The 16,645-nt window shown below is 30.7% G+C and overlaps 5 protein-coding genes across 5 annotated transcripts; 1 reads left to right on the top strand and 4 right to left on the bottom strand.

Annotated features, from left to right (window-relative positions):
• Positions 1-89: 89 nt before the first annotated feature.
• On the bottom strand, positions 90-1,939 carry noxA (superoxide-generating NADPH oxidase flavocytochrome; the record flags this gene model as incomplete). Its single annotated transcript, XM_004350077.1, has 4 exons — positions 90-923; positions 1,011-1,389; positions 1,463-1,697; positions 1,804-1,939. 4 exons carry the CDS (start codon positions 1,937-1,939, stop codon positions 90-92), a joined length of 1,584 nt encoding a protein of 527 aa, XP_004350127.1.
• Positions 1,940-3,144: 1,205 nt separating this feature from the next.
• On the bottom strand, positions 3,145-5,145 carry DFA_11183 (uncharacterized protein; the record flags this gene model as incomplete). The annotated part of the gene is made up of 6 exons (XM_004350076.1): positions 3,145-3,238; positions 3,337-3,686; positions 3,747-4,074; positions 4,417-4,460; positions 4,701-4,786; positions 5,127-5,145. 6 exons carry the CDS (start codon positions 5,143-5,145, stop codon positions 3,145-3,147), a joined length of 921 nt encoding a protein of 306 aa, XP_004350126.1.
• Positions 5,146-5,850: 705 nt separating this feature from the next.
• Positions 5,851-6,930, top strand: DFA_11182 (uncharacterized protein; the record flags this gene model as incomplete). Its single annotated transcript, XM_004350075.1, has 3 exons — positions 5,851-5,854; positions 5,901-6,453; positions 6,531-6,930. 3 exons carry the CDS (start codon positions 5,851-5,853, stop codon positions 6,928-6,930), a joined length of 957 nt encoding a protein of 318 aa, XP_004350125.1.
• A 533-nt stretch (positions 6,931-7,463) lies between these two features.
• Positions 7,464-11,708, bottom strand: DFA_11181 (uncharacterized protein; the record flags this gene model as incomplete). The annotated part of the gene is made up of 12 exons (XM_004350074.1): positions 7,464-8,009; positions 8,103-8,509; positions 8,565-8,978; positions 9,086-9,565; positions 9,648-9,707; positions 9,764-10,023; positions 10,316-10,390; positions 10,452-10,523; positions 10,580-11,035; positions 11,122-11,247; positions 11,352-11,376; positions 11,498-11,708. The coding sequence occupies 12 exons, from the start codon at positions 11,706-11,708 to the stop codon at positions 7,464-7,466; spliced, it is 3,132 nt and encodes a 1,043-aa protein (XP_004350124.1).
• A 246-nt stretch (positions 11,709-11,954) lies between these two features.
• On the bottom strand, positions 11,955-16,588 carry DFA_11180 (uncharacterized protein; the record flags this gene model as incomplete). Its single annotated transcript, XM_004350073.1, has 11 exons — positions 11,955-12,946; positions 13,021-13,434; positions 13,494-14,024; positions 14,097-14,156; positions 14,305-14,518; positions 14,755-14,779; positions 14,908-14,979; positions 15,073-15,540; positions 15,634-15,759; positions 15,849-15,873; positions 16,537-16,588. The coding sequence occupies 11 exons, from the start codon at positions 16,586-16,588 to the stop codon at positions 11,955-11,957; spliced, it is 2,979 nt and encodes a 992-aa protein (XP_004350123.1).
• Positions 16,589-16,645: the final 57 nt, after the last annotated feature.

Here is a 16,645-nt window from a genome sequence, read left to right as displayed (position 1 = left end):
ATTATTAAATTATTATTGTTTTTTTTTGTTGAAGAAAATACAATTTATTATTATTACTTTTTTTTCTTTTTTTTTTTTTACTTTTTGGTTTAGAAATTTTCCTTATTATAATGATATCTACAAGAAGTAGTTTGAGTAAATTTACGACAATGTTTATAAAGATCTTTTGATAAAACCTTTGGTCCACAGAAAAAGACTCCTACATCACGACCAGCATAACGCTGAGAAAAATCGGCAAAAATCTCTGTCCACTTGGGACGACCAAATTGAGTGGGTGCCGAGAAACCTGTGATTTGGTCACGAGCCTCTTCATCGCCACCGGCATACATGACATCACGGACTTCCTGTGCTGAAAGGGCGCCGGTCAAGTATGGATGAATCTCGAGGAAATTGTTGACATTGTCCATTTCAAGGGCACCAATGATACCAGAGAACCATTCAAACGAGGAACGGTCACGACAGATCCAAAAGAAATGTACCTTTTCGATCGTGTTGCCTGTGGTCGAGTAGGCCTTGGACAATTGGAATTTGATGTGTTTGAGAATCGAGGCAAATGGAGTGACACCGATACCGGCACCAATCAACATGACCGTCTTGTACTTGAACACCTCTTCAGAGGCCGCACCAAATGGTCCGTCGATTCTGAGGATTGGTTTGCCATCGGGTGAGTTCAAAAGGTTTTCTTGCACCACTCCCAATCTCTTGTCTGGGTTCAACAATGTCGACAATTTTCCAGTCCAATTGCCAACAACATTGATATGACACGACACAAAATCTTCTTCTGGTGCCGACGTAATCGTAAATGGATGCCATTCATTTCTAGCAATCGTTGGACAATTCAAAAACAAGTATTGTCCAGGTTTGTATTTAAATCTTTCAGTCTTCATACGTAATTCAATAGTTCTTGATGGATGTTGTTTTGCCTAAATTAAAAATAAATAATAAATAAATAAATAAATTGATTAATAAATATACCATTCTTTTAAATATATTCTTCTTCTTCTTCTTACCATAATTAACATTGTTGTTTGTTTTGATCTTGCAAGTCTAATGATTCTTTCTAGAATGTATAATACGCATGGTCCAATGATCCACATCCAAGTGGTAGATGTTTCCAATGTACCTCTGAGACCGTGAACGGCAAGCAAACCAAAATAGACGATAAACAAGTGATGAGTGAACCAAAAGATTTCAAACATTGGTCGACGGATCGACTCGATGGCAGAGGTGAACATGAGTACCATGGCAACACACAAAACATGACCGGTCCAACCTGCCAATGTTCTAAATGCCAATCCCCAAGTAGTTGGCACCTCTTGAATACCTATTAATTTTAAATCTGCTAAATCAGTTGTTGATTGTACATGGAAATTACGGAAATGTGCCATTCTAAAAATAAATAAATAAAAAGTATAAGTTAGAGTTATCTTATATTATTATTAAAAGTGTTTGTTTTGCATACACATGAACAAAAGTAGCAAGACAAATAACCCATGCAATATATCTATGGAAAATGATGTTTTTGTCAAATGGTACATAGTTGTTGAGGAAAGTTCCTCTGAGAAAAGAAAGAAAGTTACGCAACACTGGAATGAGAATCATGGCAGAGTTGAATTTTAACATCATTGCACTACCTCTTGCTACTGGTACACCATATCCTAAAATATCAAAAACTAAACTTCTTTCATATCTATATTCTAAAAATAGATAAAGACAAACAATGAATGTTAATCATCTCATGTGTTGTTCTTATCGACATCATTGATTGATTGATTGTCATTTTGTACAATGTATGTAACATACCAATGAATTTATAAAGGAATAAAGCTATATTGGCAGCAACAAAGAGAATGATAATTAATGCTTTTGGTCCATCGTTTACCCAATATTTCCTAATCTCTTCTCTTGTTGGTAATCTTGGTTTTGGTATTGATACCATTCTTCTTTTGACTATCTGTTATTTATATGATTGATCTATATTAATATTTACTATGAATTATTAGAACAATGGACAACAAGATAGACAGATGATATGATAAATGAAATGATAATCTCTGAAAATATCTATCGAGACAATATCTTTTCGAGAAAGTGAACAATGTGTTGTCGATCTTTGCGCAAAGATAACCCATTTTGTTTTGTTTATTATAATATACTTTTTTTAGATTGGTTCTTTGGTTTACGAGACGAAAGATGTGGAGAGTTGCCCTTTTGCTTATAATACTAAAACAACAATGAGACTACCTAACTTTTGACCTTGTCTAAACCTCTATCTTATCTTATCTCTATCTTTTATCAGTCTTTTCTTTTGTGATGATATATAGTAATTACAATGTTGTACCCCCCTCTCCTCTCCTTTCCTCTTTGGTCGCATTGCAATGTTGTTGTAAACAAAAACAATGTGTCGGTTTTACACTTACATTATTTTACACACACACACACGTAAATCTGCTTCTCTTCTGTCTTGTTGTATGTCTGTCTTGTTGCTAGTTTGTTGAATGTACAGTAAATAAATAAATTAAAAAGATAGATATATATCTATCTAAATTAAGCCCGCCCGTGTATTATGAATAGATAAAGATAAGAAGAAGTAATAATAATACTTAAAATAAAACAATACAAAAGGGTGCAAACAAAGAAGTTGCGTATTTTAACGTTCTTTCATTGTTTTCATTACAATTTTGGCCCCTATTTTCTCATAACGGTGTGGAAACTCTCCATGTCTGCTGCGGAGTTGACATCAACGCTGTTTTGACGGTTTTTCAAAGATTCGATCTTCTCAAGATTCAAATATATAAACGAATGGTCACCATTGGCATTAATTAGCAGTATGAGGTTCAATTGATTAAATTATTTATATTCAATTATAGATATAAATTCTTTAAAGGTATACAATATTCATACCGATAATTAGTTTTTCGAAACTAATTTATTTATCCAGACAATGATTTTTGGTCCAAGTGTCACAGGAGGGTAAATGTATTGGATATATATTATTATTATCGCAGGCTTTGTTTGGTTCTATTTAACATGGTTGGACATTTGGAACCTAACCTAACCCTCCATTACCCAACAATGTGTCATATCCATCTTATATTCGATTGATTAATCTTTGGATACATTTTAAAATGCAATGGGGGTATGTCAGAAATTCTTTTTCTCCAATTCTTTAAGTAAATGTTTTCTACGTCTATTTGCCAAGAAACTACTTGGTAAATCTTTTTGATGTCTTGTTTCTCTAAAAATTAATTTAATAAATATAAATAATAACATTATTAATAAATGGATGGTGTAGTGATATCGGTTGATTGATCGGTTGATTGATATTAGATTTACTTTTTAAAGAACCATAAAATTAAATAAAATATAATTAGGATGACAAGGATGACCAATGCAGAGAGGTATTTCATTAAACTCCATTGATGTTGTTTCTCTTCAATATCGGCATCTCTTATGATTCCATCTTGTCCAGTGGTCGATGATCCACCCTTGCAAGTCAGTTTGTCGCATATCAACGCATTGAAATGTTTGTTGTAGTTTTTGTTGACTGAAGGTGGGAAACAATTATACATGATACCTTGACATGCATACTTTAACTTTTCCATCTTTCTCTCATCACAAGAGATTATATAATCATTATTACAATTTAACATTTCACAATAATCTCCTAAACATATAGTTGCATTCTAAATAAATAAATAAACGAATAAGTAAGTGAAGAGAACTACTACTCTATTTCTACTTACAGAAGGTATAAGATCAGCATGATTATTCTTTAAATGTTGATCAATATAATCTTCACTTTTAAATTGTTTTGAACAACTCTTGCATCGATATTGATGATCGTTTTGTAGAAACTTTAGTGATTGAAATACAGCCAACATATCGAGATTCTTGTTAAACACACATGTACTTGGTAACTTGTATTCGTTGTAATCTACAAATGAATAGACCACATGATTTAATATCTCTCTTACTCGATTCGATAAAGGTGTTGAACAATCTCTTTTAATCTTTGATGACGATGATCTTTCATTGTTGTTATTAGATGTCGCTGCAGCATTATTATTATTACTATCACCATTTGAGAATGTTACAATAGATAAAAGAATGATGATTGATAACAACAACAACAATATGGATGATTGTTTGTTCCTCATCATATCTCTATCTATCTATCTTGATGGCTACAAAATGAACACTTTCATCTCTCAATGGGAACTTTCATTTCATATTTTTAGGGTTGGACCCCCCTATTTATTATTCAAAAATTTGAAGTTCGAATCATCTCAAGATGAATCGATCGAGACAATTATCAATCAAATTAGAATTGATTTTATCAAAAGGAAATTAAACTAAAAAATTGTATCATTTTAAGGGGATAGAGGAGGGAGGGAAGGTTTTAGTTGAAAATACATTAAAAGAGAGAAATGATTGGCAGTTGAGGAATTTCTAGTATTCTTTCCAAAATAAAAGTTTTCCTATTCTGGAATTGAGGAGGAGGTGAAAGAGGAGAAAGAGAGGGAGGGACGATAAATTATTATTTTTAATTGTATTATTGCATCCTCTCCTATCCACTATGCTAATAGTCTGCTAGCAGTTTGTTTAGTTTAGCTTTAGGACTTTTACAATTTAAATTAAAATAATCGAGATTCGATTCAATTATAAATATTGTATTTTGACTTACTTATCGTTTATACCATCCATCCATCCATCCACCCACCGACATCGATATCGGTGACGAGTAAAATGGAGCTTTCAAAGTTGATAAAAAGCATCCAATCCACTTGTTTAATAATAATAATAATAAGCCCCTTTTTGAATGTATTCAATTATTGTCATGAACAACAACTACAACTACACACCCCCCTACTTTGATACGAACCACCCCCATCCATCCATTCATCCAAGATGATATTATCTGTAAAGGGATTGAGGGGGGGTGTAATGTCAAGCTGAAAAAGGAAACCAAAAAATATCTTTTTCTAGTGTGTCTAAAGTGGTAATAGTTAATAAATAAATATTATTATTATTGATGCAAAGCAAAAATCACACGAAGATGGATGGATGGATGAACTAGCTGCACAAAGACAAAAGAGCAGTGGAGTTTGTTCAAACATCCAAACATTCATCCATCCATCTCATTTGTTTGTTATATTCTATTTCATTCATTCATTCATTGCTTTTTAGTTGCGGTTATTGGTATGTACAACTATCACACAAATAATAATCATCCTCCTCCACCTTGCTATTATTATTATTATTTGTTTCATTCACTATTGTCTGTTGCCTTTTGCCAATAGTATTTGTGTATGTGTGTAGTAGGTTGCATCGTTGTTAAAAAAGATTGTTTGTCACTCTCTCTGTTCATCCCTCCTTTTTTAATTGCATCTCATCATCAACAGAATCAATCATCATCATCATCATCATTACCATATTATTATTATTGCATGCATGTCATCCAACCCATACATATCATTTACTCTTCACTCTCTCTCTCTCTGTCATCCCCCTTCCCACCACCCTTTGACCACACCACATTTAACCCTTCAGTACCCACCCAATCAAACGGGTCAAAAGAGAGGGGTATGTGCTGTATGAATGATTTAGCTATTGTTGCTTGCTGTGAACTTGACTTGACTTGATCAACCCATGTTATATATCTCAATCAATCAACTAATTCATTTTAATTTTAATTATTTATTTATACTATTTTGAATAAACTCTATTATAATATAATTATATTTATATAACTATAGCTTACTCTATCTCCAAGTTGTTGATCCTACCTAACTTTAATCACAAGTTTATAATAATAATAATAATAATAATATAGATATCTATTAAAAAATGGGTAAGTTTATAAAGTTTAATGATGGAAATATATTATTTACTTATAGTATTTTCTGTCTGTCTGTCTGTTATAGCTGGAACATTATGTAAAAAAGTATTTGTTAGAAACTTGGGAAGAATGAGTTATAATCGATGTCTAGATGTGCAACAATCACTCCAAAACGTTCATAGTCTTTTCCCATCGTCGACATCGGTCATCAATAACCTCAACGATGAAAAGAAAAACACACTCCTCTTGGTCGAACACTCTTCACCCGTATTCACATATGCCGAAAACAATTCTAAAATGTTTGACCCCAAAGTAAAGAGTAAACTTGAACACTTGGGTATTGAATTCAAATCAGTCTCCAAGAGAACTGATGGAATTGTTTGGCATGGTCCAGGACAGCTAAGCATCTATCCAATGGTATTTGACAATAATGCTGATAATCATAATACCCAGAACAAAAATGTTTCATCTGAAGAAATGGTTTCTTCAATCTTTAGAGTCATTCAAAGAACTCTTTCATGGATAGGAATTGAAAGTCAATTACAAAATGATGGAATCTATGTTGGAAAGGATTTTAAAGAAAAAATTGGTGATTTTAATGTTTTATCAAAGTATGTATTTAAATTCAAAAACAAACAAATATATATATATATATAGTTATTAATTTGTTTCTTATTTTTTATTTTAGTTCAATGAATATTCCAGGGTTTTCATTAAATATTAATCCAAATTTAACTTATTACAAGTATCTTGAGAGTGCAGTTGAAGAACCATCAACATTGTCACCAAAGTCTACACATAATGGCCGTGGTTGTAATATCACATCGGTTTGGAATCAAACTTTGAATCATAATTTGTCGATAGGCGAAATAGTCCCTATCATGTTGGAAAATTTCAGCAAAGAGTTTGGAACCGACTTTATCGATTCTAATCGTCTCTACCAACTAAGATTCAACAACAACAATAATACACATGAATCGGGATCAACACATCCACTATTCTCCTCCCAATCCAATCACATTATTGGCAATCCTACTGTAAATAGTGCAACAACAGAATTACCAAAACAATTATCTTTTTCAAGATAATAATTATTTTTTAAAATATTTATATCTATTTATATATTTATATATTTATATATATATTTATATATTTAATATTGTGTATATATAATTATTTATTTCCAATGATTCACATTCAACTACTGCCATTTTGTTTTGTACAGACATTATACATATATTTAAATTTATTTATTTGATTTTTCAAACAAAAAAAATCATTTATTTATTTAATTTTATATAATTCATTATGTAAATATTGTATATAATATATAATATACCCCACTCTCCAATCCATCCATCCATTCAAACAAAATAAGAAGAACAAATAGATTTATCCTTTTGTTCATTCTAGAATAATGTAAATAGAAATCGCAATCATTTTAAAATGCCAATAGTACTACTTTAATTCTTTTGGCACCAAAAAAGAGTTTTCAAATCCCTCAACTTGAAGGGATCCCCTTATAACATTTTAAAACCCCCAATCCTTTTTTAACTAATTGATCAATAAATGGTTATTTATTTATTTATTTTTCAATGTAAACTTAGTTTTAGTTAATTATTTATTTGTGAGCTTTCTTCTTTACCCAATCTGATATTTTGTTTTGGATTGAATTAGTGTTGATTTCTTGTTCTTGTTGAGTGCTTATTTTTGTATCACTTTGATTTAAAATTCTGTTTAGATTATGAAAACTGTTGCTTAGATTATTTAAACTGTAACTTAGATTTGTAAAACTCTTGTTTAATCTCTTTGCAAATTTCAATTGAACAGCCTTTTTAAAAGCAATGACAATCACCAATACAGTTGTGATCATTACAAGTGATACACAAACTGCAATTACAATGATTTTCCATTTACCGAATCCTATTGAATCGCATTTACCATAGCCGTCTGGATTGATAACCAATGCTGCAAAATCTGGATCTAGTACACACTCTTGACATTGAGGGAATCCAATTCCAATCATTGCAATTGATTGTTCATCATTGATTCGAGTTGATGGCAATAGTTGGGTTGGTGAATAGGTTGGTCTTCCATCAGACAATGCAACATCAATGAATCGACCGTTGAATTGGATATCATCTTTGACTACTCTGAGATATTGTAACTATGATAATGAATCAAAACTGAGTGTTGAGATATCTTTGTCTGTGCAATCATATTCAATCGATTGATTATTATTGATCAATGTTTTGAATACAACTCGAAGTGTTGATAAATTTGATGAAAATTGCCACTTGCTGATATTGACTTGTAGTTTGATAGAGTTGGCATGTAACAAAAGTTGTTGTCCTCCAAATTCAACTGTTCTTGGTTGTGTAGAGAATGATATAGTTGATAGAACTTGGGCTGGTTGGTATGTTGAATAATTGTTGAATGATGATGGGGAGGATAAAGTATTCAATTGATAGTTGACATTAGTAGTGTGATTATTGGTGGTTGTTTTATTGACATTCCAAGTGTAATTGGATATAAATAATTCTTTCGTAATATTCTTATCGAAATTCAATTCTTGGATGGAAAATAATTCAAATAGAAAATCAGTTCCTTCAATGTCAAATGATACTGTTGGATCTGTTGTATTTGGTATGATTATTGCGTCAATGTCTAAAAAATTGATAATTAATAAATAAGATTAAATAAATATTTAATTTATACATACATTTGGCCAAACAATTATCAATACCACTATAACCATGTTGACATTTACATTTGCCACTATCATCACAATATCCATGGCCATAACAATTAGATGTATTCTTTTCACATTCTAATTTTGATATTGGTGATGGCGAAGGTTGTGATGGTGGTGATTGAAGATATAATATATTTCTTGCAGTTGTATTTAAATCATTATTCAATTGAAGTTGAACAGAAGCCAATCCAAATGATGGTTGTTGATCGATTGTACAATTGATTTGGAATTGTGAAAGTGATTCAACAACGCAGCTGATTGAATTGTTAATGCTGACTGATACATTTGAATGGTTGGATATTGAAGGGCCAAAATCACCATTCAATTCAACATGTTTGTTGTTTGTTGAATTATAATTTCCTGAACTAATAATTGGATATGCTAAAAATTAATTAGTGATATTGAATCATACATATAGATAAAAATTATATAATACATACGTTTTGAACAATTATTATAAAATAATTTACTATTACATATACATATACCATCAATAGTACATTTTCCATTTCCATAACAATTATTGGTTGATTGTTGACAGAGATACTGTGAATTTATGGTGAATGGGACTTGTGATTGTATGTAAGAGTTTGAAACTATTAATTGATGATCTCCACTCGATAGAAGAGGTGTTGTACATTCAAATTGAGAGGGGTAAATATTTGTTACATTGGTACAAGCAATACTATTATCAATGGTTATTGTGTGATTAAAATATGGATTATAATCTAAATTAAACTTGATAATGATGTTGTTTTGGTTGATTTGTAAAATAGTTGGTTCACCAATATTAATATCATCCTTGACAATCATCATCTGTACTTTATGTGGAGTTAAATTGATTGTGACTAGAGTTGGAATCTCTGGTATTGGTGTTGCTTGTGTATATTTGAATGATAATTCTTGGTTTGATATTGTTGGGTTGAGAGTATAATTTGATTCATAAGATCCATATCCGATGTTGTTACCTATTATCAAAAATATAATTATATTAAATGAGTGATATACTCGCCTTTCGATTTGTTTCACATATTTGATTATTATAAATACCTTTAATAGTAGCGATATTGTTATTGGTAACTAAAAGATTATCTTTGTTATTAATGGTGACTTTAAAATAAGGTAGAAATGAGTTAGTATTACAAGCACATCAATTGATTAAATACTTTGTGGATAAATACCGGGACATTGGAAATTGGGTGGAGCCTGTAAATCTGTTATTACATCATATCTGGATGTACCTTTGTAACACCAAACACATGATGGAAGTGATGAAATTGCAGTACTACCGATTCTCAAACTAGTTATTCCACAGAATGAATCAGTAATGGCACCATTAAAGTTGAGGTTATTAGAAATAGACAAGGTTCTTAAAGTGTTTGGTAAATTTGTTGAGAAATTTTGTATGTTATTATTATCTAAATATCTTTCAAAGTGAAAAAAGGGAATAAATTAGTATCAATCGATATGTTTATTATTATTATAATTTACAGATCTTTTAATCGTTGAGGAGCCTGGATAAATGAAAAAGAGGTAAGTCCCATATCTTTCATTGATAAATCTATTAGCTTTGGATACAAAGAAACTGCACTAGAAATAGGGGTTGGGAATACTGTTGATTGGGGTCCATTGATACTCCTTTTTGGGTATAAATCAACAACTAGTGAATACTAATGAAATGCTAATTCGTGTACATACTATTTATCTATTTAACTTACAATGATTCTATACTGGATGGATATCCTATTCTTAAGTGGCATTCAGAGTCAAGTTCCGAGGTCACGACGCAGTATCTGTTTACCAAATCAAATTAATAAAACCAATTTAAAACACAATTTTATTTTAAATACTTACATTTTCCATAACTTGATAACATCTTTATTCAAATGGACAGTGATATTTGATCTTGAGAGAACGAAAACCAGACTTTAAACAATGATTAGTCAATATTCTTTCAATTATTGAATGAAATGAAAACTTACAATCTCTCAAGGTTTGGAAATGATTTAGCTGTTATATTGATATGGTGTGATCCAGCGGTACAATTTGATTGAAAATAATAATCAATGAGAGAAGGAAAGTAGAGAGAGTCGTCAATGGTAATCGATAAAATTGAGAACGTAACAGTGATCGATCGAAGGCTGATAGAGTTGTTTAAAAAGGCATGAGGTATGACGAAAGGATTATTGTCGTAGAATAATGAAAACGAGGTAAGATTAGGAAAATTATTAAAATCGCCTGGAATGTAGCTTATCGATCTATCCCCTTGTAATATAATTCTATTCAAACTTTTAACAGATTTGAGCAACTCTAAGATATTGATTGACCGATTGGCAACTTCTTCACTCCGTAATTCGATATATTGCAAAGCAGGCATTGTGAATGACTTGGCCAAAGAAGGGGGGTTTCCAGATGGAATACCTGTTAAAGTGAAAGTACTTGATTCAATAATTAAAGGTTAATAATTATATTCTTTTCCAAAAAAGAAGCCAAATTATAATATTATCTCTTTTCTCTCTCATACATTTCAACAATATGATATTTTTCATCAAACGTGTTGCTGCTATCACAAACAAATCTTGCACCCATTTTTGATCCAGAATATGATTCACATAGAGACTGATTCTCTGGTTTTGGTATTCCATATTGTCTATTAAATACAACAACAATAACAATAAAGGGAAAATAGTAGTAGAGTGATTAATAACCCTCACTAGTGAGACTCTTTAAATAATATTATGATGCCATACATACCGAATTAGAAATATAGCTGATGCAACTAAGATATTATTAGATGAGTGAATAATCAATGGTAGCATTTAGTTTAAAATGGATGTATCAATCTAGCTAATCTATCTATTTTCTATTGATAGATTGTATGAATAGAATATTGTACATACGTTCATCATCTGGAAGGACTTGTTGTGAATTCGATAATGAAATATGATAATGACAACAAAGTAATAGTGTCAATATAGTCAACACTCGAAACTGGTTACTACTACTATTATTATTACTAGTATTCATTAATTGTTGTTGAACTTTTAACTTGTGTTGTATGGACCATTGATGATTGATACTAACCAACCAAGAGGGGATAGATTGGTTCATTTCAAATGAACAAATAGCTGAGAGTACTTAACATAGATAATAACCACGGATAACCCAAATATATGGAAATAACAATGGGAGATAAGATCAGATAGTGCTGGGGCAACACTACAAAAGTCATCCACGAAGTTTTTCAGCACATTTGTTTGACTTTCACACATATGCAATTATTTTCATGGGAATAACCCATATGAAGAAATAGCAATCAGAGTTGGGATCATATACCTAATTTTATTTAGTGTGTGTCTAGGGTTGTTTTGGGGTTGGAACTTTTTTTGTATCACTTTGATTTAAAATTCTGTTTAGATTATGAAAACTGTTGCTTAGATTATTTAAACTGTAACTTAGATTTGTAAAACTCTTGTTTAATCTCTTTGCAAATTTCAATTGCACAGCCTTTTTAAAAGCAATGACAATCACCAATACAGTTGTGATCATTACAAGTGATACACAAACTGCAATTACAATGATTTTCCATTTACTGAATCCTTTTGAATCGCATTTACCATAGCCGTCTGGATTGATAACCAATGCTGCAAAATCTGGATCTAGTACACACTCTTGACATTGAGGAAATCCAATTCCAATCATTGCAATTGATTGTTCATCGTTGATTGGTGTTGATGATATGTGTTGAGTTTGTGAGTAGGTTGGTCTTCTTCCATCAGACATTGCAACATCAATGAATCTACCTTTGAATTCAATATCATCTTTGAGGACTCTGAGATATTGCAAAGATGACAATGAATCAAAACTGAGTGTTGAGATATCTTTGTCTATACAATCAAATTTAATCGATTGATTATTATTGATCAATGTTTTAAATACAACTCGAAGTGTTGATAAATTTGATGAATATTGCCACTTGCTGATATTGACTTGCAATTTGATAGAGTTGGCATGTAACAATAGTTGTTGTCCTCCAAATTCAACTGTTCTTGGTTGTGTAGAGAATGATATAGTTGATAGAACTTGGGCTGGTTGGTATGTTGAATAATTGTTGAATGGTGATGGGGAGGATAAAGTATTCAATTGATAGTTGACAATAGTAGTGTGATTATCGGTGGTTGTTGTATTGACATTCCAAGTGTAATTGGATATAAATAATTCTTTCGTAATATTTTTATCGAAATTTAATTCTTGAATGGAAAACATTTCAAATAGAAAATCAGTTCCATCAATGTCAAATGATACTGTTGGATCTGTTGTATTGGGTGTAATCGTCATATTAATGATATCTAAAATAATTAAAATAAATTAATAAATTTATAAATTAATGAATTAATTATTTTAATTTATTTCTATTACATACATTTTGACAAACAATTATCAATATCACTATAACCATGTTGACATTGACATTTGCCATTATCATCACAATATCCATGGCCATAACAATTAGATGTATTCTTTTCACATGATGATTTTGATATTGGTGATGGCGATGGTCGAGATGGTGGTGATTGAAGATATAATATATTTCTTGCAGTTGTATTTAAATCATTATTCAATTGAAGTTGAACAGAAGCTAATCCAAATGATGGTTGTTGATCGACTGTACAATTGATTTGGAATTGTGAAAGTGATTCAACAACACAGTTGATTGTATTATTAATCAAGACTATAATATTTGATTGGTTGGATATTGATGGTCCAAAATCACCATTCAATTCAACATACTTGTTGTTTGTTGAAATATAATGCCCTGAACTAATAATTGGGTATGCTAAAAATAAAAGTTAGAATATGATAAATGAGAATAGCAATAATAATATGTTTACATACGTTTCGAACAATTATTGTAAAATGAATTACTATAACAAATACATTGACCATTAGCATTACATTGACCATTTCCACCATAACAATTATTGGTTGATTGTTGACAAAGGGACCGTAAATTAATGGTAAAGGGTACTTGTGATTGTATGTAAGAGTTTGAAACTATTAATTGATGATCTCCACTCGATAGAAGTGGTGTTGTACATTCAAATTGAGAGGGGTAAATATTTGTTAAATTGGTACAAGCAGTACTATTATCAATGGTTATTGTGTGATTAAAATATGGATTATAATCTAAATTAAACTTGATTGTGATGTTGTTTTGGTTGATTTGTAAAATAGTTGGTTGACCAATTTTAATATCGCCCTTGACCATCATCATTTGTACTATTTGCGGATCTAAAATGATTGTGACAGGAGTTGGAATAACTGGTATTGGTGTTGCCTGTGTATATTCGAATGATAATTCTTGGTTTGGTATTGCCTGTGTAATAGTATAATTTGATTGAGTAGATCCATATCCAATGTTGTCACCTTTGTATAGGTTATTTATAAAAAATATCATTAATAAATATCTTGGATAAATTATTTGATTATTATACATACCTTTAATAGTAGCAATATTGTTATTGGTAACTAAAAGATTATCTTTGTTACTAACGGTAACTTTTAAAAATTTAGTAGAGATGAAACGAAAGAAAGAATTAATAAGCATCACTAGTCAATTTGATTGATTAAATAAAGTAGTAGATAAATACTGGGACATTTAAAATTGGGCGGAGCTTGTATATCTGGCCTTTGTAGCACCAGACACAATCAGGAAATGACGAAACTGCCGTACTACCGATGTACAAACTAGTTATTCCACAGAATGATTCAGTAATGGGACCATTAAAGTTGAAGTTATTATAAATAGACAAGGTTCTTAAAGTATTTGGTAAATTTGTTGATAAATTTGGTATGTTATTATCATCTAAATATCTTTGAAATAAAGGTAATAAATTAGGATATAATTCGAGATATATTATCTATAATTATTATAATCATACAGTGTATTCAATCGTGGAGGAACTTGGATAAATGAAAAAGAGGTAAGTCCCATTTCTTGCATTGATAAATCTATGAGGTTTGAATATAGTGTAGCAACACTAGAACTAGGGTTTGGTAATACTGTTGATTGGGGTCCATTGATACTCCTTATAATCAAAGGTATGAATATTAATAAAGAATGCTATTGTGTGTATGTTTAAACTATTTAACTTACAATGATTCTATAGTGGATGGATTCCCTATACTTAAATGGCACTGAGAATTTAGGGATCCTCCAGGTCCAAGACACTCTCTGTTTAACAAATCAAATTAATATTAATTTATATTATTAAAATCACATGATAAATAATATTTTTCAAATACAAACATTTGCTTTATCTTGGTGACATCTTGATTCAAATGGGCAGTGATATTTGATCCAGAATTTAAGGTAATATAACTATATATATATAACAATTGTGATAAATATTGATTGGTATTATAATAAAAATAATATTAAATAGTAAAATGATATTAAAAAACTACTACATACAAAGACTCTAGGTTTGGAAATGATTTAGCTGTTACATTGATATGATGCGATCCAGCGGTACAATTGGAGTGTAAATAATAATAAGTGAGAGAGGGAAAGTAGAGAGAGTCATCAATGGTAATCGAGGAAACTGGGAACGAAGCAGTGATCGATTGAAGGTTGATAGAGTTGTTTAAAAAGTTATGAGGGACAATGTATGAATCTTTTATCGCCATCATATCCATGAATAATGAAAACAAGGTAAGATTAGGAAAATTATTAAAATCGCCTGGAATGTAACTGATCGATTGATCATAGCTCAATCTAATTTCACCCAAACTTTTAACGGATTTGAGCAACTCTAAGAGGTTGATTGACGGATTGGCAACCCCTTCACTCTGCAAAATGATACGTTTCAAAGCAGGCATTGTGAATGACTTGGCCAAAGAAGGGGGGTTTCCAGTTGGAATACCTGTTAAAGTGAAAGTACTTGATTCGGATATTATTAAAACGGGTCAATATAATTAGGAAATGAAGATCTCTAAATTATAATAATTAAAATATTATATCTCTCTCTCTTACATTTCAATAATATGGTATTTTCCATCAAATGTGTTGCTGTCATTACAAACAAATCTTGCTTTTATATTTGGACCAGAATATGATTCACATAGAGACTGATTCTCTGGTTTTGGTATTCCATATTGTCTAGATTATTGTTATTAAGAAAGAGAGAGAGAATAAGTAAGTTAAAATCAAACTTGTCTTTTGCAAATGTGTCACTTTATATCACATACCTTATAAGAAATATAGCTGATGCAACTATGATATATTATAGATAAAGGGTGAAAAAAGAGATCAGTTAGCATTATTTAGTTTGTGTCATTTTATAGGTATTATAGGTACATACGTTCATCATCTGGAAGGACTTGTTGAGAATGCGACAACGAAATATAACAAAGTAGTAGTGTCACTATCGTTATCACTAGAAACTGGTTACTACTACTACTACTAATAGTATTCATCATTGTTATATTGTTGTACTTTAACTTGCAAGTTAATGTGTGATGTTGATTGATTAATCAATACTGATCATTGCAATGATGATGATGGATTGATTGATTGATGGTGACCAACAACAACAACCAACAGAGTGGATTGATTCATTTCAAGTGTACTATCCTAGCTAGCCACAGCTACTATCTATTGAAGTAAAGAGCTAACTGGTGAAACAACGACAATAGCAGCAATACCAATATTAATAACCGCGGTTATCACCAATTTATATATGTGGTGTGGGTGCTAAAACCTGAACAAACATATTATTGATGAAAATATTGCACCCCAAATATTTTTTTTATTATTTTATTATTTTATTATTTTATTATTTTATTATTTTATTATTCTTTTAAAATTGCTTCTCTGAGTTTGAGGAGGAGGAAATTAACATTTAATTTAAAAACTTTATTTTTACAACTAACCTACCAAGAGAACAATCGGTGGTTGATTCATTTGTTGCAAAAATTGATACATACATATATTTTTTATTTATTGTTGACCAAATTTGTTCTTTCTTTATTATTTTTCTGGTTTG

The sequence above is a fragment of the Cavenderia fasciculata genome (assembly GCF_000203815.1).
Source record: "Cavenderia fasciculata unplaced genomic scaffold Scf_EUAJFUG02HR96I-5, whole genome shotgun sequence".
Taxonomy (NCBI): domain Eukaryota; phylum Evosea; class Eumycetozoa; order Acytosteliales; family Cavenderiaceae; genus Cavenderia; species Cavenderia fasciculata.
This window is presented reverse-complemented; position numbering and strand designations above follow the sequence as displayed.